The 26,177-nt window shown below is 39.1% G+C and overlaps 1 protein-coding gene across 1 annotated transcript in view; it reads left to right on the top strand.

Annotated features, from left to right (window-relative positions):
• LOC122548604 (pecanex-like protein 2) overlaps positions 1-26,177 on the top strand; it is a 284,406-nt gene that overhangs the window by 124,920 nt on the left and 133,309 nt on the right. Inside the window, exons 6-9 of the mRNA XM_043687440.1 lie at positions 2,201-2,310; positions 2,841-2,946; positions 6,626-6,718; positions 20,288-20,438. Of these exons, the coding sequence (XP_043543375.1) occupies positions 2,201-2,310; positions 2,841-2,946; positions 6,626-6,718; positions 20,288-20,438 (460 nt within the window). The remainder of the gene's footprint in view (positions 1-2,200; positions 2,311-2,840; positions 2,947-6,625; positions 6,719-20,287; positions 20,439-26,177) is intronic.

The raw sequence follows: 26,177 nt of genomic DNA, 5'->3' as shown, positions 1-26,177 counted from the left end.
CAGCACCTGCCTACGGAACCGACTGATTCCCCCATGGATTCCAGATCACCTTCCGACCAACACAATTTGGACCCAACCAGGACTACCAGTACCTGCAACAAATCCGCAGCCTCCAGCAACGGACCTCCCTCCGGATCCTCCACTCCACGCTTGCAGCCATGCGCCGGTACCTACATTCCCTGCAACTCGACCTACCCCAGCTCAGGAAAAAGATTCCTGAAGAAGGGCCTGTGCCCGAAACGTCGAATCTCCTGTTCCCTGGATGCTGCCTGACCTGCTGTGCTGTTCCAGCAATAAAGTTTCAACTTTGATCTCCAGCATCTGCAGACCTCACTTTCTCCTATCTGATATTGTCACTGATTTCTATGACTTCTGCTATTAAATTGTTTTTGGTGGATTTTAGCACTTAGCATCTTAGAAACCGCAAGTGTGGAAACAGGCTCTTCAGCCTAACAAGTCCACACCGACTCTCCGAAGAGTATCCCTCCAAACCCATTCCCCACATTTACCCCTGACTAATGCACTTGGTCATGCACCTTTCCTTACTACCAACGTCAGGCAAGTCTTTGGAGCTCCTTTTTTTTAAATAGAGGGGTTACATTGACCACCATCTAATCCATAGCAAATGTTCCAGAGTCCATAGAATCTTGGAAGTTGGCCAGTAATGCATCCACTATTTCGAGGGCCACTTCCTTAAGTACTCTGGACTGTAGGTTATTAGATCTTGAGCATAGAATCATAGAGATGTACACCATGGAAGCATCTCAACCCAATCTAGTCCCACCTGTCAGCACCTGGCCTATATCCCTCCAAACCCTTCCTATTCATATACCCATCCAAATGCCTCTTAAATGTTGCAATTGTACCAGCCTCCACCACATCCTCTGGCAGCTCATTCCATACATGTACCACCCTCTGCGTGAAAAAGTTGCCCCTTAGGTCTCTTTTATATCTTTCCCCTCACACCCTAAACCTATGCCATCTAGTTCTGGACTCCCTGACCCCAGGGAAAAGACTTTGTCTCACTTGCAGCCTGTAATCCCACCATGTTCCCCAACACCATTTTCCCAATAATACTGATTTCCTTCAGTTTCTTTTTCTCAGTGCACTATGATTTGCAATTTTTGGAACATTATTTGTGTCCTACTTTGGGAAGACAGAAACAAAATATGTTTTTAATATGTGCATAAAATATGGTGTGCCACCTCTTTGTTTCCCATTATAAGTTCCCTTGCTTCTGATTGTAAGGGACCTCCATTTGACTTCACTAAACTTTACTCTTCACATTCCTAAAGATACTTTCACCGTTAGTTTGTATGTTCCTGCAAGCATACTCCCGTACTCTATTTTTGTCCTCTTAATCAATCCCTTTGTCCTCCTTTATCAAAATCTAAACTGCTCCCAGTTCTCATGATTACTGCTCTTTTTAGCTAACTTGTATATTCCTTCCCCTATCTGTCTAGTACTATCTGTCATTTCCCTTGTTAGCCAGGCCATTTTTCCTGTTTTATATTTCTGCTAGATAGGAAGGAACAATTGTTGCAGTTCATGCATCCTTTAAATGTTTGTCATCGCCTATCCACTGCCATCCCTTTAAGTAATATTCCCTAACTTAGCCAGTTCACACCCTTATACCATCATAGTTTTCATTATTTAAATTCAGGACCTTGTCTCAGAATCAACAATATAACTCTCTGCATTAATGAAAAATTCTATTATACTATGGTTACTCTTCCCACAAGGGGCCTCCCACAGCTAGCTTGCCATTTATTCCTTTCTCATTACACTGTCCCCAGTCTAGGATCGCCTGTTCTCTACTTGGTTCCTCAATGTATTGATGCCGAAAACCATCTCTTAATACTCCAGGAATTCATCCTCTACAGTATTGTTACTGAATTGATTTGTCCGATCTGCATGCAGATTAAAGTCACCCCATAATTATCTAGCTTATAGAGATTGAAGCCATGACCTTGGCATTATTAGTACCACACTATAACCAATAGTTTATCAATAGAGATTTATTCATCCCTTTAATTGACATGATTTGGTCACCTTTAAGTTTATTGTGCTCCAAATGACTCATCTATATAATTGAGACGCTTTCAAGTTGAAGATTCCACTTAAAATGTAAAGTGGGAAGAGTGCTATTGGACATTTAATGAAACAAGTGGCACTGTAATCTATCTCTCTTGTATTGCAGATACCATGGGATGCTCAGCATATTCCAGTGTTATTTTCAGCTTACTGTGGACTGCTGGTTGCTTGTTCCTATCACCTCAGCAGACAAAGCAGTGAACCAGCTGCCTTAATGTAAGTTATTTTGTAAAGAATTTTAACAATCATTACTCATTGAGAGGTAATAAGAGATTCAGGCAACTGTCTGTCCAAACGAAATTTTGGTTTCATATCAGATTGATTCACCAAGTTAATTCACTAATGGATGCATTGATGCAGGAGTAATTCTGTAATGAAGGAAGGTAACTAAAAACAGAAAATGCTGGAAATACTTAGCTGGTCTAGTGGCACGTATGGAATGACAAACAGATTTAATATTTTTGGTCAGTAACCTATCAACACAATATAAAAGGTCATGGAAATCTAGAACACAGTCTCCTTTTCTAAAAGGCAATGAATGCTGTGAGTCAGTTGGAGCTCTTGGAATTTTTTTTTGTTCGGTATCAAGGACATGGAACATACTTGGTGAAATTTTCTTTTTCTTTTAGATTCTAAATCTTATGAAATTATTATACAAAAGCCTCAATTAATGTATTCAATTGGATTATGTAAATAAGTTTGCTTTTCCATGCTGCTATGTGATTGGATGCTTTATTTTGCTACAGGTCCCTAATTCGCTCTAAATTGTTCAACGAGTTGGACGTCCAGAATCCTGAGCATCCTCTGTCAGAAAACAAAGATGTTCTTCCTGAAAAGCTGAGGAATTCTGTGGTATATTCTCACTGTCAATAATCAATATAATGATTTGACAACAGTGCTGTTTTGATGCTTTAAGATAATATATATTTCAGTTACATTGTAGAGTTTAATCTTCTCACTCACTTTCACAAGACTGCAGTTTTATTCCACAGTCCAAAACAGAATGATACAGGGGCTCAAAGGGCTAAATTAAATTACATTGCATTGCATGACATTACATGGCAATTGCATTGACTTGGCTCCTAATCACATAAACAAACATGATTAAAGGTCAATGACTTAGCTGAAGTGTTTAAACTGAATAAGGAATTTTTAGAAGAGTAAATAGGGAAAAACTATTTCCTCTGAAATAGTTTAGAACAGTTTAGGGGAAAGTTAGAACAAGAGGCTATAACTTTAAAATGAGAGCTAGGCTATTTGGGGTGATGTCTTACACAGAAAGAGTACAGTTTAGGGAAATCTGCAAATCTCTCAAACAAAGGAATAAGCTAATTCTGATATAGTTATTGTAATGAGGTACGATTAATTAGTAATCTCCTCGTAAAAGATCTGCTGGGGAAAATGATCATAATATGATTGAATTCCACATTAAATTTAAAAGTGATGGGCTTCAGTCCTAAACAAGCACCTTAAAAGTAAACAAGTGGGCGGCACGGTGGCACAGTGGTTAGCACTGCTGCCTCACAGCGCCAGAGACCCGGGTTCAATTCCTGACTCAGGCGACTGACTGTGTGGAGTTTGCACATTCTCCCCGTGTCTGCGTGGGTTTCCTCCGGGTGCTCCAGTTTCCTCCCACAGTCACAAAGATGTGCAGGTCAGGTGAATTGGCCATGCTAAATTGCCCGTAGTGTTAGGTTAAAGGGGTAAATGTAGGGGTATGGGTGGGTTGCACTTCGGCAGGTCGGTGTGGACTTGTTGGCCGAAGGGCCTGTTTCCACACTGTAAGTAATCTAATCTAATCTAAAGTCAATGACATTGGTCTGAGGGGAGAGCTGTCTAAAATCAATTGGGTAAATAGACTACATTGGTTGTAAATAAATAATGAAAAATATTATAGACACAATTCAAAATGTTTATCAAGAATACATTCTATTGATCAAAATCTCAGGAACAAAGACCAAACTGTGGCTTACGAGGGAATAATATTAGATTAACAGAGAAGGCTCATGGAATAATACTAACCCTGAGGACTCTGACTGTTTTAGAAACCAGCGAACAATCAAAAGAATTCATATAAGGAGAAAAAACAGAATACAAGATTAAGCTACCCAGGAATATTAAAAAAAACTTTAAAAATGAATAGAGGCAAAGCAGGAGAAATTATCATGGGGAAATGAGGAATTTGCAGACACTTTGAATAAATATTTTGTCTGTCTTGACAGTAGAAGACACAAATTACATACCATTAATAGAGAGGAACCAAGGGGTCAGTAAGAGTGAGGTGCTGAATATAATTACGATTAGCAGGGAAATATTCTGCAGGAATTTAAGGAAAAGGCTATTATAGCTTGGTAATAGTGTCCCTACCTCTGGACTAGGAGGCCTAGATTCAAGTCCCATCTGCTCCAAAGGTGTGTGATAACATTTCTGATCAGCTTGATCAGAAAATTTTAAAAAAACAGAAACTTAGGAACTACAGAAATCCCTAAGGACTGATACAAGCTATGCTAGGATTCCAAAGCATGGAGACGGTGGATGCACTGCTTATAATTTTCTAAAATTATATGGATCCTGGAACAGTACCTTCAGTTTAGAAGTTAGTAAATGTAACATGGCTGCTTAAGAGAGATCGAAGGGAATTAACCAATTAGCCTGGCATCAATCATCACAAAAATGCTGAAATCTATTATTAAGGAAGTCTTAAAAATACCCATAAAAAGCACAAAGTTAACATAAGAAAATGAAAGTCACATTTTACAAATGTATTAATTTTTTTTTAAGGATGTAACTCACAGTTGTAGTAAACATTCAATCAGATAGCACAAAAAGTATTGAGAAGCAAAAATAAAGTCTTATGGAAGTGGAGTAAAATATATTAACGAAAATAGGAGACTAGTTAATGAACAGGAACCAGAGAGGAGGGATAAAACACAGTTTTCAGATTGACAGAATACACTTAATTGAATGCTATAAGGATAAGTGCTGGAGCTTCAGCTATTTACCAACTATATTAGTGATGAAAACAGAAACTATGAAACTTCTAAACATTGATGCTTTCAGACTGTTGGGTAAAATCATATAAGGAACACAAAAAGATAGCATGCAGATGCAGCAAGCAATCAGAAAGACACGTAACATGTAGGTCTTTGCAAGGGATTGGATTGCAGAAATAAAGAAGTCTTACAGTTATGCAAAGCTTTGGTGTGACCACTGTGCACAGTTTTGGTCTCTGTATTTAAGGAAGGATACACTTGCCCTAATGATGGTACAGTGAAGGTATACTGTGATGAGACACTGTATAAACTGGGCTTATACTGAGAAGATTAGAGATGTTCTAATTGAAACATTTAAGGTTCTGAAGGAGCTTGATAGGATAGTGTTTTAAAAAATTCTCAAGGTCAGGTTCGTAGGAGAGTAGTCTGACACAGAACAAACGACCAAGAGGCGAGTCTGCTAGAATATGGGCATTTTATTCCCCGCAGCGTCGCCACAACGGGTCTGGCTTATACTCACTCTACATGTTACCGGAACTGGGAGCCGTCAGTTCTCGTAGAGCGGTTGCCAACAACCCACGCTCGGCGGTTAAACGTAACCCCGGAGCAGACTCCCCGAACTGGAGACTTTTCCAGCTGATATACTCTTTTCCAGATATAAACATTCATGTGAACAACAGAGCAAGGCTAAAAAACACATTCCATTCTGGTTACATACAGATAAGAAGATTCACACGGGGAGGTGTGTAATAAGATTCACACGGGACTAAGCAACACCTCCATTCCGGTTAGATTCACACATGTATTAGGACATAATTTTTAACCGTTTCACCACATTCCACTGCTTGGAATTTTACACCACAGATAGATACACAGTAGTGGCTGGAGAATCTAGAACCCATGGTCTCAGTATTAGGATAAGTGTTGATCATTTACAACTAAAATGAGAAATGTCTTCTTTCAGAGCATTGCCATTAGAATTAGCTACCTTGAGAATAGTTAATGCTGATATTGGTAGAATATTTGGTTTCTCAATGATTGAGAGAAAATAGACAGCAGGCAAGAAAATGGACTGAAAAAGATGATCAGCCCGATCTTATTGAATAGTGGTTCAGGCTTATGGGGTCATATGATTTACTCCTGATCCTATTTCTTTCATTCAGTTTTTTTAATGGATGTGGGCTTTGCTGCTTGGACCAGCATTGATTGCCCATCCCTAGTTGCCTTTGAGAAGGTAGTACTGAGCTGCCTTCTTGAACTGTTATAGTCCATTTGGTGTAACTACACCCACAGTGGTGTGAGGGATAGACTTCCAGTATTTTTGATGCAGCGACATTGATTTTCAAAGTCAAGTGGCATGGAGAGGAATTTGCTGATAGTGATGTGCTCATGTGTCTTCTAGATGGTAGTGGTATGGGTTTGGAGGATGCTGTGTAAGTAGCTTTGGTGAAATAGTTTGATTAGGTTTAAAAAGTAACATTTGGAAATGTTTTAATTGTCCATTTGAATAATGGCAATATGTGTTTGTGTCTTTGCAGAGAGAAGTCTTGAAGTCCGATCTTGTTATGTGTGCAGTAATTACTCTTCTAACGTTTGCAGTCAGTGCGACTACTGTTTTCCTTTCATTGAAGGTACTGTACTCCTATTGATCATTATTCATCCATGTTAGCATTCAGTTTTATTGACAAAATGTCTTACAACTTAATAGTTTAAAAAGTTGGATTCTGTTGAAGTCAGCACTTGAACATGTACTTTTTCACCATCTGGACATATCTGAGCCATTTAGGCTGAAAGCGCCTAGGGTGAAAATAATACTTGCGAATTTGAAGGACCTGCAAAACTATATAGACTAAAGGAAAATGCCTAAATTGAGTTTGACATTTTATATCATTTATCAGAGGACTTCAGAATTCAATAGCATAACTTTGAAACTTGCTCATACAAGATTAAACCGTTAAATATTAAACAAAAAGTTCCTGAACATTTATCTTGAGAATTGACAGCAGACCATTGAATAACATATTTTAAAAAAAACCTTTTTGAGCTGAGTGGTTCGACTGCTCAGAACCTGGCTCCCTTTTCCCAGTTTCCCTAAGTTAAAATGTGACCAATTCTATTGACCTGAAATGTCACCTCAAGTGTCTTAAATGAATCAGCTACTCTTAATCCATTTCTTACAGGTGAGAGTTATGGCACAAAACTTAATGTGACCAGTTAAGTTGTTTTTACAAACGTCACTGTCAGATGTTGAAAGTTAATAGAAGCTGTTTTTTTGAGAATGAATGAAGCAAGTGGATTTGTAGAATGGAGGTGTTTTACTTGGCATCTAAGAGTGCTTGATACTGACTTCTGTACCTTATTATCACCTAGGATTTTTTTTTAAAATGACATTCTAATGAATATAAATGATTGAATAAGCGAGATACAGAGAAACCATTTCTTCTAGTTGGAGTGCAAGAAAATTAGAGCTAGGCTGGTGATGCCAGAATCATTTCTTCACACAATGAACAGTGGAAATTTGGAACTCCTCTGTGATCTGAAGAAGAACCAATGAACTTGAAACATTACTGTCTTTCTCTTTCCACAGACATTGCCTTCCCTGCTCAGTTTCTGCAGCACTTCTTGTTTTATTTCAGATCCTGAGCACCCATACCGTTTTCTTTTAATTGAGAGAGACTTTTTTCCCATTCATTCAGCAGTTGGGCCAGTAGTTATTGTTTATTTCCAATTGGCCTTGAGAAAGTTGTATTGAGCTATCTTTTTGAATTGTTGCAATCCATTTGGTGTAGGTGCAGTGAGTAAAAGTTATGGATCCAAGATGGATAGATTTTTAATTAAATCAAAATGTTTGGACATGCTACGATGCACCTCCATAACAGGTGGAATTTGAACATTGACCCTCTGATCCAGAGATAGGGACACTGCTACCTATGATTCCTGAATGGGTAGATGGAAGATTTCCAGATGAATCATGGAATAGACTCCAATGGCTGAATAGATTCTTCCTTTTTTTACTTTCTGAAAGATTTCTAATAGCAGAGAAATTTTATAACCATATCTCTTAGTGGTTGATGTCAACAATTTGTGGTTTGTAATTTTTATCAGAAGCTAGTTCTCCCTTTTGGTTTGGAGCATCATTAGTTGATCACTTATTGTATGAGGAAAGGAAGACTTTTATTTGAGAATCAAATATGTCAACGATTTTTAAATGTAATTTCTAAGGTTAATTTTGGTTTGCTTTTCTTTTTTGGCATGACTTATAGTTTGTTCAGAAGCACTAACCGTTTTCTGAGAAATTGATCACTGATAACTTGATCATAGGACTTTGCTTCAGAGGTGTTGTGCAAATGACTTACTCTCCAATTTCTGCTTGCTGCCTGTAGCAAAGTTTTGGATTTTGGCACAATTTTGTATGATTGTTGTCTTGAGCTAAGAACATAAACTTTGAAGGGGAATTACTAGCAAGGGCACAAGTCCCACTCCTTGCTGCTGTGTCTTGTGACCCAGCAACACTGCACCAACAATCAAGTCACCAACTCTATTTGCATGTAGAGTCCTACCAGATCCTTCAGTCCAACATGTCCGTGCCAACCAACAATCCCAATCTGATCTTGTCCCATTTGCCAGCATTTGACCCATTTCCCTGTAAACCCTTTCTTTATTCATCCAGATGCCTTTTAAATGTTGTAATTGTACTAGCCTCCACCACTTCCTCTGGCAGCTCATTCCATACACGCACCTCCCTCTGCATGAAAAACTTTTCACTTAAATCCTTTTTAAATCTTTCCCCTACCACCTTAAGCATATGCCCTCGAGTTTTTGACTCCCCCACCCAAAGAAAAAGACCTTGGTTGTTCACCCTATCCACACCCCTCATGATTTTATAAACCTCTACAAGGTCACCCCTCAGCCTCCAATGCTCCAGGGAGAAAATCCCTACCCCTATTCAGCCTCTCCCTATAACTCAATTCCTCCAGTCCCAGTAACATCTTTGTAAATTGTTTCTGCATCCTTTCAAGTTTAGCAATATCTTTCCTATAGAAGAGCGACCAAACACATTCCAGGAGGTTTTATTATATCAACTTTCTATCCCTGCACTTCTTCCTTCGATCAAACAAAACATCCATCTTGTGGTGCTCCATCTCCAATCGCTGTCATTGATCAACAAACATATCCATCTTATGGTATTCCACCTCCACACTCCTCCAATTGATCACTTGACATATCCATCTTGTGCTGTACTCCAACCCCAATACTGATGCCTTTGGTTGCTCAATCCAAAAAAACTGAAAAGCAAATAGACTGTCCTTTATTCAGCTGGATGAGTCGTGACTGTCAATCAATCCATCATTTGTGTTTAAAGATGAAAAATCAGGAATTTTATTTTCAAATTACTGATCTTTCATCTTGGTTTGCTCCCAGAAATATCAGAAGCTTAAGTTTTTTTGAGATACTAGGAAAGAACTTGTTGATTAGACACAGTTATGGCTAATGTGACAACATTTTAGCCATTTTCACTAATTTTAGAAGAAGATATCTTACAAGTAAGACCGGTACTTTGTATGTATATTTATGTAAACACTTATCATTTTTCTATAACAAGCAAATAAAGCATGAACAAAGGAATGTTTGTAATCTGCTTTCCATCTTATTATTTTATCAATAACCGTCTAGAGGTTAAATTTCACATTTACATCAAATACAAATATGAGTATTGAGATTATATTCTCAGTGACATTGACTTTATTTATTAGTCAGAAATCAAACTAGCACCAATTATATTAATTTATTAGTGGCTGTTGTATCGGACAGTGCAGTGGAAAAACAATAACTTACATTTATATGACATCTTTAATGTAGTTAAATGTCCATACAGACATCACAGGTGCACTATTGAATAATTTTGACACCAAGCCACATAATGAGATATTAGGATAGCTGACTAAATGTTCAGTTATGATTCTTTTCAAAGGAACCCTTACATGTGGGTAGAAGAGCAATGAGGTAAAGACATTTAGAAAAATAATTCCAGAGTTTAGGGCCTATCATGGCTACCTGTGGTAGAGTGATGAAAATACAGGTTGTACAAGGGACCACTGTTGTAGGAATGTCAACATCGTCAAAGATTGTGGAATCATAGAACTGTAAGGCTGAAGTATAATACAGGGATCTAAATGGAGAACAGAGGGTTCAAGTGGGGTTGATACATGAAGGGATTTGAGTAAGAAACTTACACGATGGAACAAGGCCATGTGACACAATGTGACTGTAGTTGATCATTAAGTCATTTATATGAATTGCTAACTATAACAGACTAAAAACTGACCCTTGTGGAATATCACTGCTAGTCGTCACCAAATTTGGAAAGTAGCCATCACCACCTTCTGTTACAAGTCCATTTTGCATTTGTAGTGACACTTTCCTATTAAGCCTGCCTTTTATCTATAACCTTGTAATTTCCTCATTCCAAATATCCTTCCAATTCCCATTTGAAATTATTTTTGGAATCAGCTTCAGGTAGAGTTTTGTATCCTGACAACTCTAAAGGTATTCCTCCTAAACCCCTATAGATAGCTTCCAAAGATTTCGAATCCATGATCTCTGCTAATTGACCAAATCACTATAGTATTTTTTCCATCTGTAAGAACCCAGTTTTTTAAATTAATCAAATTGTTTGCAGATGTTATGACATATCTGTAGAGGTGGTGGAACTTGAATCTGGGCCTCCTGGCTCACAGATCAAACCACTACCACCATACCACAAGAACTCTAGAAGCCTTCAGTGAACTTGTTCAGAGATGTTATGACCCACCTCTAGAGCAGTGTGATTTGAACCAGATCTCCTGGTCCAGCGTTAAGGAACATTACTACTGCACCACAAAAGCCCTAGAACCCAGCTTTTAAATATAAAGTCCAGTGAACATCACATGCTCTCAAACAACCTCTTGGAAAGATGTTGTGAAACTTGAAAGGGTTCAGAAAAGATTTACAAGGATGTTGCTGGAGTTGGAGGATTTGAGCTATAGGGAGAGGCTGAATAGGTTGGAGTTGTTTTCCCTGGGGTGTTGAGGGGCGACCTTATCGAGGTTTATAAAATCATTCGGGGCATGGATAGGATAAATGGACAAAGTCTTTTCCCTGGGGTGGGGGAGTCCAGATCTAAAAGGTATAGATTTAGGGCAAGAAGGGACCTAAGGGGCAGCTTTTTCATGCAGAGGGTGGTGCATGTATGGAATGAGCTGCCAGAGGAAGTAGTGGAGGCTGGTACAGTTGCAGCATTTAAAAAGCATCTGAATGGGTGTATGAATAGAAAGGGTTTAGAGGGATATGAGATAATTGCTAGCAAATGGGATTAGATTAGGTTCGAGTATCTGGTCGGCATGGAAGAGTTGGACCAAAGGGTCTATTTCTGTGGTGTACATCTCTATGACTCTGGTGCTATTCTAGTTTACCCTTCTAATGCTGACAGGTCTCCTTCAAAATAAAAAAAAGTGTTCATACAGGCATGTTTAGATAAAAAAAAATGACAGTTTCAGATTTCACACTGTTAAATAGTGAGATATCCCTCTTCTAGAACCTCCAATAATTTTTCTTTGTTTCATAACAGGAATAAGATCAATCTGACAGTTAATGACTAATATCTAACCCCCTAAGCTTAGAGATTTCTTTCCCCTTTAGCATCTGCTGTAAATTGGCGATGTCTATCCTAAGCCTTTTCTCAGTTAATACTAGAGTCATAGAACTGTACACCATGGATCAGACCCTTCAGTCCATGCCAACTAGATATCCTAAATTAATCTGGTCCCATTTGCCAGCATTTGGACCATAATCGTCTAAACCCTTCCTATTCATATAACCATCCAGATGCCTGTTAAATGCTGCAGTTGTACCCACCTGCCCATCTTTCTCTGACAGCACAATCCATACATGCACCACTCTCTGTGTGAAAACGTTGCTCCTTAGGTCACTTTTAAAACTTTTTGTTGGGCCGAAGGGCCTGTTTCCACACTGTAAGTAATCTAATCTAATCATACATGCACCACTCTCTGTGTGAAAACGTTGCTCCTTAGGTCACTTTTAAAACTTTCCCTTCTCACCTTAAAAATATGCTGTCTAGTTTTAGACTCCCCCCATCCTTGTCTAGTCACCTATCCATTCCCCTCTTGATTTTATGAACCTCTATTAGGTCACCCTTCAGTCTCTTGATGCTCCAGGGAAACAGCCCCAGCCTATTCATTCTCTCCCTATAGCTCACACCCTCCAACCCCTCAACATGCTTGTAAATCTTCTCTGAACCCTTTCAAGTTTCACAACATCCTTCCTATAGGAGGGAGACCAGAATTGCATGCAGTATTCCATAAGTGACCTAACCAATGTCTCTTATAGAATGTATGTTATCTTACAAATTGATTATTGATGTAGCATTCTGTTAGTCTTGTCCTTTCAGTCCCTTTCATATAAAGAACTTCCCCCAAGTTTTAGACAATAGAACGCCATGTCACAACATTAACAAGAGTCAGAGCTGGGTGGCTAATGTGCTCTTCACCACTTTTTAATTTCTTTGCATCTTAAACCAAGTTGCAACCTTTCCCATTGATTTTTTTCCACAAAAGGTATTGCAAATCCTCCTGCATTGGAAAATCCATCGGCAAGATTTGCATGCAAGGTATCAATATCAAATTAATGGCATCTCCCAAAACTGATAACTTCAACTTACACTTCTCTATTTTCAATTTTTTAGAAGTTCTATTCACTCTCAAATTGTCCTCCATCTCGCTTTTTTTTTGGCTAGGCTAAGTTCCAGCACATCAAACTTACATCTGATCTGGGTCACTGTGTCTAACCAGTTGAGCCTATCCAAAAAGACTCCTCAACTGTTTCCATCTCATCTTCAGTAGCAGCCTCATATTTCTATCCAGATTTGGTGCAACCAATTATAATTGAAATAACATTTTCCAAGAAACATTCTTAGTGTACAATTACATTTGAACAATCCTGTTAATTTCCGAACCCTCATATTTGAAAGCTCCCAATGTTTGATTGATAATTTTGAATTCCTTCCAAATTCAATTGATCTTTTGTTCAAGGTTGTTGGTCCTCCCCTCATAAATAAACCATCAACATGCATCATGAAGCTGGCCAAAAGCTTTCCATTGTGCTACCATGGGACAAAGCCATGTCTGCCTTTAGTTGTGAACATCCCAGCATTATCTTAATAAAAAAAACACACCTGAGAAGTGTCATTTAACCTAAAATGGCATTCATGTAATTTATAGGGTTTCCCCTCAATTCTTGTTGGTTCCTTTGAGGATTGTAAGAATACTTCCATCTCAAACAGTACACCCTGCAGGAATAAAAACAGAAATTGCTGGAAAAGGTTTGGCAGCTTCTGTGGAGAGAAATCAGATTTTGAGGAAGGGTCACTCAACCCGAAATGTTAGTTCTGATTTCTCTCCACAGATGCTGCCAGACCTGCTGAGCTTTTCCAGCACTTTCTGTTTTTGTTACCATCTGCAGTTCTTTTGTTTTTCACCCTGAAGGAATGCCATTTTAATATTTGTGAAACAAAATTTCCAAGATATGTTTGTTAAAATGATCAAAACAATTTTCAATGTTACCTTCCCAGTCTGTGGAGATTCTACCCGATTTGCTCTTAAACTCAAAAATTCCTCAAAGCCTCCAGCTATCAACTTAGCCTTGGTCTCATATGTCCTATCTAGTAGGATATTTTCAATTCAGATTTGCCTGTGTTACAAAGCAGATTGACCTCTATCATGCACATGTGAATATACTCGGAATTCTTTCCAGTTTTGCAACTCTTGGTTTAGCCTCTTTCATCAACCTTTCTTCTATTCTATTAGTTGCCACAAACATCTCCTGAACATGGGACTTCCACTTTCATCTGTTATCCAAAAAGGCTCTCCATTACTAATGCTACCTGGTCACCTTTCTAGCTGCAGCCTTTTTTCCTATCGGGATGTCTGCAAGAAAGCCTCCCTAATACATATGGCCTTTTCCTCCTAATTGTTTCTATTGAATCAGTACTGGAACTGCATTTTCTAGTTCTCCACTCTCATAACCTCTGCTGCTAATCCAAGGCTCTCACTTCTTGTCCCTCATCTTAGATGTTTCGCCAGTTTTTATATTTTCCCATTGATTTGTCTGCATGTCACACTATCATGCCAACCCTCCAGTGATCGAATCGGATGGCTAAGAGACTACAGGTAAACTTACTTTGAGGTATATGATCCTTACAAGATTTATATGTTCAGTGTGTGTATTAGCGCACATTTTTGAAGCACACAGGTCTTGCCCCTGTTGTCACATTGGCTCAGTGGTTTGCTTCCCACCTCAGGCGACTGTGTGGAGTTTGAACGTTCTCCCTGTGTCTGAGTGGGTTTCCTCCGGGTGCTCCGGTTTCCTCCCACAGTCCAAAGATGTGCAGGCCAAGTGAATTGGCCAAGCTAAATTGCCCGTAGTGTTAGGTAAGGGGTAAATATAGGGGTATGGGTGGGTTGCACTTCGGCGGGTCGGTGTGGACTTGTTGGGCCGAAGGGCCTGTTTCCACACTGTAATGTAATCTAACCTGTAATCTAATCTTCAATGTGCAGGTTTAGGGAATTGGCCATGCTAAATTTCCCATAGTTTTCATGGCTGTGTAGGTTAGGTGAATTAGTCAGGGATAAATATAGCATAATAGAGGAGGAGAATGGGTCTGCATGGGTTACTCTTCAGAACGTTCGTGTGAACTTGTTGGGCCAAAGGGCCTGTTTCCACACTGAAGGGGTTCTTCGTGTATCTCCTTTTCTGTTCCTGAATTCAAGCCAAATGGATTCAACAGTTTTGTTTACAAGATCACAATCATTAATGGCTACATTAAAGACATTGATGTACATAAAATTCCAGACTCCCTTTGTCATTTTTGCTGTTTTCCTCAATCTGGTTCCTCCAATTTTTTGTGGCTTTTCTAATTTTCCTGCAGGTTATATCTCCTATATCATAGAAGTTGGATTGCACCTAAATTGGAAGGGGACTAATATACTGGCAGGGAGATTTGCTAGAGCTGCTAGGGAAGATTTAAACTAGTAAAGTGGGGGGTCGGGGGGAGGTGGGACCCAGAAAGATAGTGAGGAAAGAGATCAATCTGAGAGTGGTGCAATTGAGAAAAGAAGCAAGTCAAACAGTCAGGGCAGGCAGGGACAAAGCAGAGAACAAAATAGGGAAGCAAGTCAAACAGGGCAGGCAGGGACAAAGCAGAGAACAAAATAGGACTGATGAATTAAACTGCATTTATTTCAATGCAAGGGGCCTAACATGGAAGGCAGATGAACTCAGGGCATGTTAGGAACATGGGACTGGGATATCATAGCAATTACAGGAGCATGGCTCAGGGATGGACAAGACTGGCAGCTTAATGTTCCAGGGTACAAATGCTACAGGAAGGACAGAAAGGGAGGCAAGAGGTGGGGGGGAGAGAGTGGCATTTTTGATAAGGGATAGCATTACAGCTGTACTGACGGAGGATATTCCTGGAAATACATCCAGGGAAGTTATTTGGATGGAACTGAGAAATAAGAAAGGGGTGATCACCTTATTGGGATTGTATTATAGACTGTCTAATAGTCAGAGGGAAATTGAGAAACAAATTTGCAAGGAGAACTCAGTTTTCTGTAAGAATAATAGGGTGGTATTGGTAAAGGATTTTAACTTTCCAATCATAGACTGGGACTGCTGTAGTGGTTAGGGTTTAGATGGAGAGGAATTTGTTAAGTATGTACAATAAAATTTTCTGATTCAGTATGTGGATGTACCTACTGGAGAAGGTGCAAAACCTGACCTACTCTTGGGAAATAAGGCAGGGCAGGTGACTGAGGTGTCAGTGGGGGAGCACTTTGGGGCCAGCGACCATAATTTTGATAGTTTTAAAATTGTGATTGAAAAGATGGACCAGATCTAAAAGTTGATGTTCTAAATTAGAGAAAGGCCAATTTTAATGGTATTAGGCAAGAACTTTCAGAAGCTAATTGGGAGCAGATGTTTGCAGGTAAAGGAACGGCTGAAAATGGGAAGCCTTCAGAAATGAGATAACGAGAGTCCAGCGACAGTGTGTTCCTGTTAAGGTGAAAGGAAAGGCTGGTAGATAAAGGGAATGCTAGATGACTAAAGAAATTGAGGGTTGGTTAGGAAAAAGAAGGAAGCATATGTCAGGTATTGACAGGATAGATCGAGTGAATCCTTAGAACAGTATAAAGGCAGTAGTAGTATACTTAAGAGGGAAATCAGGAGGGCAAATAGAGTTAAGGACAATTCAAAGGGTTTTTACAAATACTTTAAGGACAAAGGGGTAACTAGGGAGAGAATAGAAGAACAACAAAGAACAAAACAAGGCGGCCTCTGTGTGGAGCTGCAGGAGGTGGGGGAGATTCTAAACAAATATTTTGTATCAGTGGTTACTATGGAAAAGGACATGGAAGATATAGAATGTGGGGAAATAGATGGTGACATCTTGAAAAATGTCCATATTACAGAGGAGGAAGTGCTGGATGTCTTGAAATGCATAAAAGTGGACCTGATCAGGTGTACTCTAAAACTCTGTGGGAAGCTAGGGAAGTGATTGATGGGCCTCTTGCTGAGATATTTGTATCATCGATAGCCACAGGTGAGGTGCTGAAAGACCGGAGGTTGGCTAACATGGTCCCACTGTTTAAGAAGGGTGGTAAGGACAAGCCAGGGAACTATAGACCAGTGAGTCTAACGGTGGTGGGCAAATTGTTGGAGGGAATCCTGAGGGACAGGATGTACATGTATTTGGAAAGGCAAGGACTAATCAGGGATAGTCAACATGGCTGTGTGTGTGGGAAATCATGTCTCACAAACTTGATTAAGTTTTTTGAAGAAGTAACAAAGAAGATTGATGAGGGCAGAGCGGTAGATGTGATCTATATGGACTTCAGTAAGGCGTTCAACAAGGTTCCCCATGGGAGACTGATTAGCAAGGTTAGATCTCATGGAATACAGGGAGAACTAGCCATTTGGATACAGAACTGGCTCAAAGGTAGAAGACAGAGGGTGGTGGTGGAAGGTTGTTTTTCAGACGGGAGGCCCGTGACCAGTGGAGTGCCACGGTGCTGGGTTCACTACTTTTTGTCATTTACATAAATGATTTGGATGTGAGCTTAAGAAGTATAGTTAGTAAGTTTGCAGATGACACCAAAATTGGAGGTGTAGTGGACAACAAAGAAGGTTACCACAGATTACATGGGGATCTTGATCAGATGAGCCAATGGGCTGAGGGGCGACAGATGACGTTTAATTTAGATAAATGCGAGGTGCTGCATTTTGGGAAAGCAAATCTTAGCAGGATGTATACATTTAATGGTAAGGTCCTAAGGAGTGTTGCTGAACAAAGAGACCTTGGAGTGCAGGTTCATAATTCCTTGAAAGTAGAGTTGAAGGTAGATTGGATAGTGAAGAAGGCTTTTGGTATGCTTTACTTTATTGGTCAGCGTATTGAGTACAGGAGTTGGGAGGCCATGTTGCGGCTGTACAGGACATTGGTTAGGCCACTGTTGGAATATTGCGTGCAATTCTGGTCCCCTTCCTATCGGAAGGATGTTGTGAATCTTGAAAGGGTTCAGAAAAGATTTACAAGGATGTTGCCAGGGTTGGAGGATTTGAGCTATCGGGAGAGGTTGAATAGGCTAGGGCTGTTTTCACTGAAGCGTCAGAGGCTGAGGAGTGACCTTATCGAGGTTTATAAAATCATGAGGGGCATGGAGATAAATAGATAAGGCATTTTCCCTGGGGTGGCGGAGTCCAGAACTAGAGGGCATAGGTTTAGGGTGAGAGGGGAAAGATATAAAAGAGACCTAAGTGGCAACCTTTTCATGCAGAGGGTGGTGTTTTTGTGGAATGGGATGCCAGAGGAAGTGATGGAGACTGGTACAATTGCAATATTTAAAAGACATTTGGATGGGTATATGAATAGGAAGGGTTTGGAGGGATATGGGCCAGGTGCTGGCAGGTGGGACGAGATTGGGTTGTGATATCTGGCCGGCATGAACGGGTTGAGCCAAAGGGTCTGTTTCCATGCTTTCCATCTCTATGACTAAGTGATTATCAAGGAGGTTGTAGCAGGACTCTTGGATAAGTTTCTGAATCTGGCAGAGTCAACATGACTTTGTGAAAGGGAAAGTTATTGCAGTGCTTCAAGGTCAAAGTGGAGCAGAAGGCTTTTAATAGCCACCACATCAAAGATTATTGTGGAAACTAAAAACCCCCGATGTAGTCAATAGCACATCGATATTGATTGGTTGCCTAACATGAAGCAGAGAGTAGGTGATAATTGATTTCATCCCAGGATCTTAAAAGAGTGGTTAGTTTTAATTTTCCAAAACTCGTTAGATTCAGGTAAGGCTTATTCAAGAAGGGAGCAAGGCAGAAAACAGGAAACTACAGGCTAGTTAGTTTAATATCTGTCATAGGGAAAATATTTTATTAAAGATGTTATAACAGGGCACTTGGATAAGTTCAGAGTAATCAGGCAAAGTCAACATGGTTTTGTCAAAGGGAAATCATGTTGAGCTCATTTATTGGAGTTCTTTGAAGAAGAAACTTGTACTTTGGATAAATGGGAACCAGTGGATGTATTATATTTAGATTTCTATAAGTTTTTTGATAAGGTGCCCCATCAAAGGTTATTGCTAAAAATAAAAGTTTGTGATGTTGGCATATTTGCATGGACGGAAGGTAGGCTGTCTAGCAGGAAGCAGAGAGTAGGCTGGCAGTATGTCATGAATGGTGTGCAACAGGGGTCAATGCTTGGGCCGCAACTCTTTACAGTTTATGTCAATGATTTGGATGAAGGGGTCAATAGTACGGCAGCTAAATTTGCTGATGACACAAAGATAGGTGGGAAAATGAATTGTGGAGAGGACATAAGGAGCCTGCAAAGGGATATAAATAGGTTAAGTGAGTAGGAAATGGAGTAGGCAAATGGAATACAATGTGTGAAAGTGTGAAATTGTCTATTTTGGCAGAAAGAACAAAAGAAAAGCTTATAATCTAAATGATTAGGCTTGTATCTGCTGGAGTTTAGAAGAGTAAGAGATGACCTAATTGAAGCATATAAAATCCTAAGGGGTGATGACAGAATAGATGTGGAGAGGATATTTCCTCTTATGTGAGAATCTAGAATTTGGCATCACTGTGTTTAAAAATCAGGCGTTATTCATTTTAAACTGATTTGATTAAATGTTTTCTCTCCGAGGGTCATGTGTCTTTGGAGCTCTCTTCCTGAAGACATCAATCAGAGTCCTTTGAATTTTTTTGAGGCAGAGGAGAATTGATTCTTCTAAAGCTATGGGGTGAAAGGTTAACGGGACTAGGTGGGAATGTGGATTTGAGATTACAATCAGATCAATTATAATATAGTAGAATGGCTGAGCCAGACTAGAGGAGCTGAATGGCTTATTCCTGCTCCTCATTTTCATATGCGGTCCTCCCTATTATTTTCCATTTCACCTTTAACAAATTAGATTTAACCCGCCACATCAATACTGGTAAACCCCACAGTGAGAACATTACTCCCATCTTTGTTCATTTGCAATCTATCCATCTCGTTCAAAACTAGTTCCAATGCTTCAAGAATCTGAAACCTACTCCTGCATCACTACTCCAGCTATACATTCAGCTGCATCAGCCACCAGTTCTGTACTCAGTAGCATGTGGGAGTAGCCTTGATATTACTATCTTTGAGGTCCTTTCTTGTCTTTTGCCTACTTCCAGAATATCTGCCAGATGGGCACGAATTCTTTAACCATCTATACCATTGTAGCCAAAACAGACTACAATTCTAGCTGTTAACTTTCCTTTTCTAGAATATCCTGCACACGCTTGATGATATCCTCTACCATGGGATGGGAGATGCAACAGACCAAGAGGATAGATACTTTACTGAACTGAAAGCTATTGTAGGTCATGGGTGCATTTTTTTGTCCTTCTGTTTTAGGTCTGCTGCTCTCTTCCATAATCATCATTAGGAATCACTCCAAATAGTCAAAGAAATGTAAAACAAAAGCCAGAGCTAGTGTTCACTAAAGCTGACAGGGCATTTGAGTTAGGCTGCAGACTCTGAATTGCTTTTGAATTATTTTAACAATGAATAACAACTTCTAATTAATCAATTTTCTTGATTCCAGCCCTTCCTTGGTATTGTATTGTGTGCTTTGGCTGCGACAGTCGGATTCTTGGCACATTATCTGCTCCCCCGGCTGCGAACACAAGTTCCATGGTTTTGCTTTGCGCACCCTTTACTTAAAACAAAGGAATATCGACAGTTTGAAGTCCGAGGTTAGTAACAGACAAACTGCTGCACAACATAGCATAATAGTATTTCATTTCAAATCTGTGAAATAATGAAATTATCTCCTCACCATTAATTTTATTTAATATCTGCTACCTCTTATCAGATTGTTGAAAAGGCAATAGGGTGAACAAAATAATTACTCCATTGAAACCTCTTGACCTTAGACCTGCAAAGTTAGATCACTTTAAAAGTGTTCATCATCATTCAAATGTTTTCGTGCCTGCAATGCATCTGAAATTTTTCCTCTTTGCCAAAAGTTATGTCAAATCTTTGTAGATCAGTTAGTGAATTTGGTGAACCACACTGTTAGTAGTTTATTAAGGCATGAGGAACTTTAAAGAACAACGATTAATGGCTGTTTAAACTGATTGTTAAAACTGGAGTTCCCACTACAAATGGAATGGGTGGACAACCCCTGGTGAAAGTAAATGCAAAGATGTTAGAAGTGATTTATTTTGGTACAAAGCAATTAAATATAAAGCAAAGAGTACATTTCTAAAGGCAGTGCAAAGGCAGAGGAACATCTCTGTATACAATATTTACAAGAAACATTGAATTTGGCAGGGCAGGTTGAGATGAGTTAATAAAACAGTCTACATCCTATGATTTATTAATAGGGACACAGAGCACAAAAGCAAGGTAGCTGTGTGGAATTTATGTAAAACAGTATTTCAGTTTTGATGGGGTATTACTTCTAGTTTTGATGCTCTACTTTAGCAAGATTGTGACAACATTAAAGATACTGCAGAAAAGATTCACAGGAATGGTTCCAGGGACAATGAACTTCAGTTGTGTTGAAAAATGCAAGAAGTTGGGACTATTTTCTTGGAGAAGAAAAGATTGAGAGGAGATACAATAGAAACATTCATATTATGAAGGGTCTGAACAGAATAGGTAATGAGAAACTGTTCAAATTGATGGATTAATATGAACCAAAGAAAACAGAAGATTTAAGTTAATTGTCGAGCAAAGCAACAGCAACATGAGGAAAAGCTTGTTTTATACAGGTCTGGTTAGAACTAGAACGTACTGATTGACAATACAAGTAGCTCTCGGATAATGCGTGTTCCGGAAGCATGATTTGGTTATAACATTGCAGAGGAATTAAGGAACAATATTTTCAAGAATGTTTACCTCTGTTCACAATAGCACAATTCCAGCAATGATCATTTCACGCATTGTCTTCTACACATGCACCGATTTCTGTGCCGAAGTCTCCATGCTGCTCTGCTCATGTACTGATGTCAGCGCCGGTCTTTGTGCCGCCCTGTGTATACGCCAATTTCAGCTGTTGATAGAGCAGCTTTCTGTGAGAGGTACTGTACAGATAGCAGCTTTCTGAGAGAGATACATTGAGCAGCTTCCTGTGAAAGGTACATTACTTCTAGATGTTCTTATGCAGTGCTAGCAGCCATTTAGATGTCAGTTGAAAATCTGTTAAGTCATGAGGTGTAATGTCCAAACATCTAAATGTCTGCTAGCTGTTCTTTCAGAGCCTCAGCATCCTTGTTCGATACCATTATATGCTGAGAAATGTTTGAACTCAGTAGTGACCTCTTCCTGTTTAATGTGGGTTGAGTGTATAACCAAAGTTGAAACCATGAGTGAGAAAAACAAATTTTTAGAGAAAATAAGTTTAGTGGCATCCTTAATTGTGCAACAAAGCAGCCCATGCTTGCAAGTGTTAAAATATAGTGGAGGAGAAAGTGAGGTCTGCAGACGCTGGAGATCAAAGCTGAAACTTTATTGCTGGAACAGCACAGCAGGTCAGGCAGCATCTAGGAAACAGAAGATTCGACGTTTCGGGCACATGCCCTTCTTCAGGAATCTTCAGTTAAAATATAGTGGCCACCATTAAATGTGATTCTGCCATTGGATAACGTTTATTAGATAATTCAGACTGTACTAACAAATACACTAGAAAGCAGTTTAAGATAATCAGTCAGGTGCTCAGTCTAATGCATTTGCGAGTGCTAGAAGCTACTTACAGGCTCCTGTTTTACGTAGTCAAAATAGTTTGTTAACATATTGCACCTTTTTCATTAGAAAGCACAGTATTCATGGAGTCTGTCAATCTCTGCTGCATTGCCATAGCAACACCTTGATTAATCAGCATCCACCTGCTTGGTCTAAGAACTAAGACTGGCAGTTAACTGTTCCCACTGCACTTCCATGATATTGATAGCTCAACCAATCAGCACTCTGATCTCATGCTGCAAAAATGTATCTCCTCTTTTCAAGTCTGTTTCATGTATCCTAATTCTCATGCATGCAAGACAAAAAGCTATAAATATTGTTTCCTTTAAGTAATGTTAGAATTTTCAGTTAGCGAGAAGCTTCCAATCTCAGCTCTCCTGTTTCAAGAAAATTCCTTGTTGTGAATTCAATATGAAATCTGATTGTCCTCTCAAAGAGTGACCAGAAGAATCCTTGATACTGTATCCTGGGTATGTTTTTAAAGATCTCAAAGACAACTGCTTATGTGTGGTGACAACCATCTACACATGCTAGAACCCCAGACTGACAACCATCTGATCGTTCCACACCTTCCCCTTTTTACCTTTAAGAACTAAGACGTATTAGCCAAAAGTATTTTTTACCCAAAGTGATCCTGTGCAGAGAGAAATCTTCCTTGAAGTGTGTATGTCTACATGTATCTACATCAATATTTGGCATCATATAATATGTATGCATGCTATGGGTTATTTAGAAGGGTAAGCAATTATATTTTTGTATTATATGCTAAATGTGTTAATCAGTTTACTATCTCCTCTGACTAAGTTTTGTTTCACAATAAATCAATAACTTTTTGTTTATTAAAGAAATCTAATTTAAGTCAAAAATAGGGTAAGTGTACAATTTGCCTTAATTGGTAACCATGTAATACACACCCCTAAATGTTGGCCTGTAGACTCATTGCTGTGTCCTGGCATTGTCACCCACTCTCCCCTCCCTTCACATTCCATGAATGAACAAAAAAAATTGGTGATGAAATTTCATATTATCTTGGACAGATTTTTAAGAATCCTGGTTGAACCTCTCACTGCAATAGAAAGCTGACCATGTTGCTTTGGAAGCTGAATCTTTCTCTCCCCCTTACATTTTTTTTTGGTTTTCTTTTAATTTACTCTGAGGGAAATTGCAGGCATGAACAGGGACATAGAATCCCTACAGTGTGGAAACAGGCCCTTCGGTCCAGCAAGTCCACACTGGCCCTCCAAAGAGTATCCCACCCAAACCCATTCCTCTACCCTATTACTCTACATTTACCTCGATTAATGCACCTAAGCTACACATCCTTGAACACTATGGGCAATTTAGCACAGCCAATCCACCTCACCTGCACATCTTTGGATTGTGGGAGGAAACTAGAGTATCTGGAGGAAATCCACGCACACACAGGGAGAATGTGCAAACTCCACACAGGCAGTTGCCCAAGGCTGGAATTGAACCCGGGTCCCTAGCACTGAGAGGCAACAGTGCTAGCCACTGTGCTGCCCCCAAATGAGGTGGGAGACCACATTGCTGAATCAGTAAGTGACTAATCATCTCAGATTTCTGTAGGAAAGTTGGTCATTGTGAGTACTGTACATCCATTAGAATTTACTAATGTCATCATGGCAACACATACTATTAATAATTCATAAATGGATGATTTTTCTTTTAATTTGTTATTTGATACAGCTCATTGTCTCATTGATAGACTTCCTGCCAAATGTGTTTGATCCCTTGTGTGTAATTTTGCTGCAATTCAATTTAGCAATTGGATCAATTCATAGCTATTATAGTCAGACTTGGTCTTGTCAATTATTTGTAAATACTGAGGGATTATTGGTGTTAATCTTTAAAATTTCTCTATCCTTTGTCAAATTCTCCATAACCTCATCCTTCCTTATCTCTGTAAACTTCTTCAACCTGATCGCACTCCGCAATCTGCTGTCCTTCAATTCTGGCATCTTACATATCCCCAGTTTCATGTGCCCCGCCATTGTCAGCTGTGTACCTAATCTGTAGGTCCACAGCTCCAGGGAAATCCTTTGTATCCTTTGCTCCCTCTTTCCTCCTTTAAGATATTCCTTAAAACCTACCTCTGACAAAAGTTTTGAATGAGTCAACCACAAACATTGAAACAAAGCAAATTCTTACCAAGCTGAAAACAGGTTAGATACAGGAAGGATGTTTCCCTGGCTGACTGGTCTGAAACCGGGGGACGCAGTCTCAGGATAAGAGGCAGTCTATTTAGGACTTAGATGTAAAAGAGTTTTTTTACTCAGAAGGTGGTGAATGTTTGGAATTCTTTACTCCAGTGAACTTTGGGACTCAGACATTTAGTATGTTCAGGATGTAAGTTAAAGAAATCAAAAGCTATGACGAAAAATAGCATTGAGGTAGAAGATCAGACCTGATTTAGTCTAATGGCTAAGCAGGCCTAAGGGGCTGAATTGCCTTCTCCTGCTCCCATTTCCTGTGTTTCTGTCTGTCCTAAATATCTCCTTTTGAAATTCAGTGTTAGAATTTCTAAAAATATACCCTGTGACATTTTGCTATGTTATAAAGATGCAATACAAGTACTGTACAACCTTTTTGTTGTTTCAAATATGCTGTTCTGAGAATTTATTTTTCACAATTTTGTATCACTGCACAATTTTACACACTGTATGAAGCAGCATCTTGGCAGAAACTGTAATTTTATTTCCAACTTTTTTTTGGTGGTTATAATGTATGTGTCTGCATTTATTGCACATATTTGCTTGTTGCAAGTGATAATGATCATTGAAAATGATGTGTGAAAATGATTTGACAAGGGCCTCTGATTTGTTGCAGTTATAACCATATACGGTTACATAGAGATCATTTAGAGTGGAACCTAATTTGCTTGAGCATCAAGACAATTGTAGGGAATTAAAATCTTCATGCCTTGTGACTGCGCTGAATATGAAATGGAGGATAAATTAAAGTAATACATCACCTGGAGCTAAAACATGATTGTAATTAAACTGAGTTCTTTAGATCTAAGAAAATATGCTAAAAAGGTTGTGAAGCAGACCGTAAATTAAATTGTTGATTTGGATTTGCATCCACAACAAAAACATATTTAAAATCCTTTAAGTGTCAGTGTTCATTAGAAACTAAATCCTCTGTATCCTGATGGTTCAGAACATTAAAGGATTCAGCAGAAAAGCTGTAACCAATCAGGGTAATTATTCGGAGATGCCGGTGTTGGACTGGGGTGTACAAAGTTAAAAATCACACAACACCAGATTATAGTCCAACAGGTTTAATTGGAAGCACACTAGCTTTCGGAGCGACACTCCTTCATCAGGTGATTATGGAGGGCTCGATCGTAACACAGAATTTATAGCAGTGTGATGTAACTGAAATTATACATTGAAGATTTGATTGTCTGTTAAGCCTTTCATCTGTTAGAATACAGTGATAGTTTCACTTCTTTCATGTGTAAATCACAAAACCCTTTTTTTTAAAATTTGCATTCTCGGGTTAGCTGTTAACAATGGTGATAACTAGACAATATGTTGAAGGTGTTAGCCCCCTGTGTTCTCTGTCTATGACCTGATGTTTAGATTGATTCCAATCTAAAAAGTGAAATAACAGAGTTTTACATAAATTCATGCAGTTTTTGAGCTCAGAATTCACATGAATGTATGCAGTTTTTGAGCAAAGTGCAATGTAACTCTGAAAGTACCAAAAAAATTCACCACACA

The sequence above is a fragment of the Chiloscyllium plagiosum genome, chromosome 3, assembly GCF_004010195.1.
Source record: "Chiloscyllium plagiosum isolate BGI_BamShark_2017 chromosome 3, ASM401019v2, whole genome shotgun sequence".
NCBI lineage: Eukaryota > Metazoa > Chordata > Chondrichthyes > Orectolobiformes > Hemiscylliidae > Chiloscyllium > Chiloscyllium plagiosum.
Note: the sequence above shows the minus strand (reverse complement) of the source record. Positions and strands in the feature narration are given on the sequence as shown.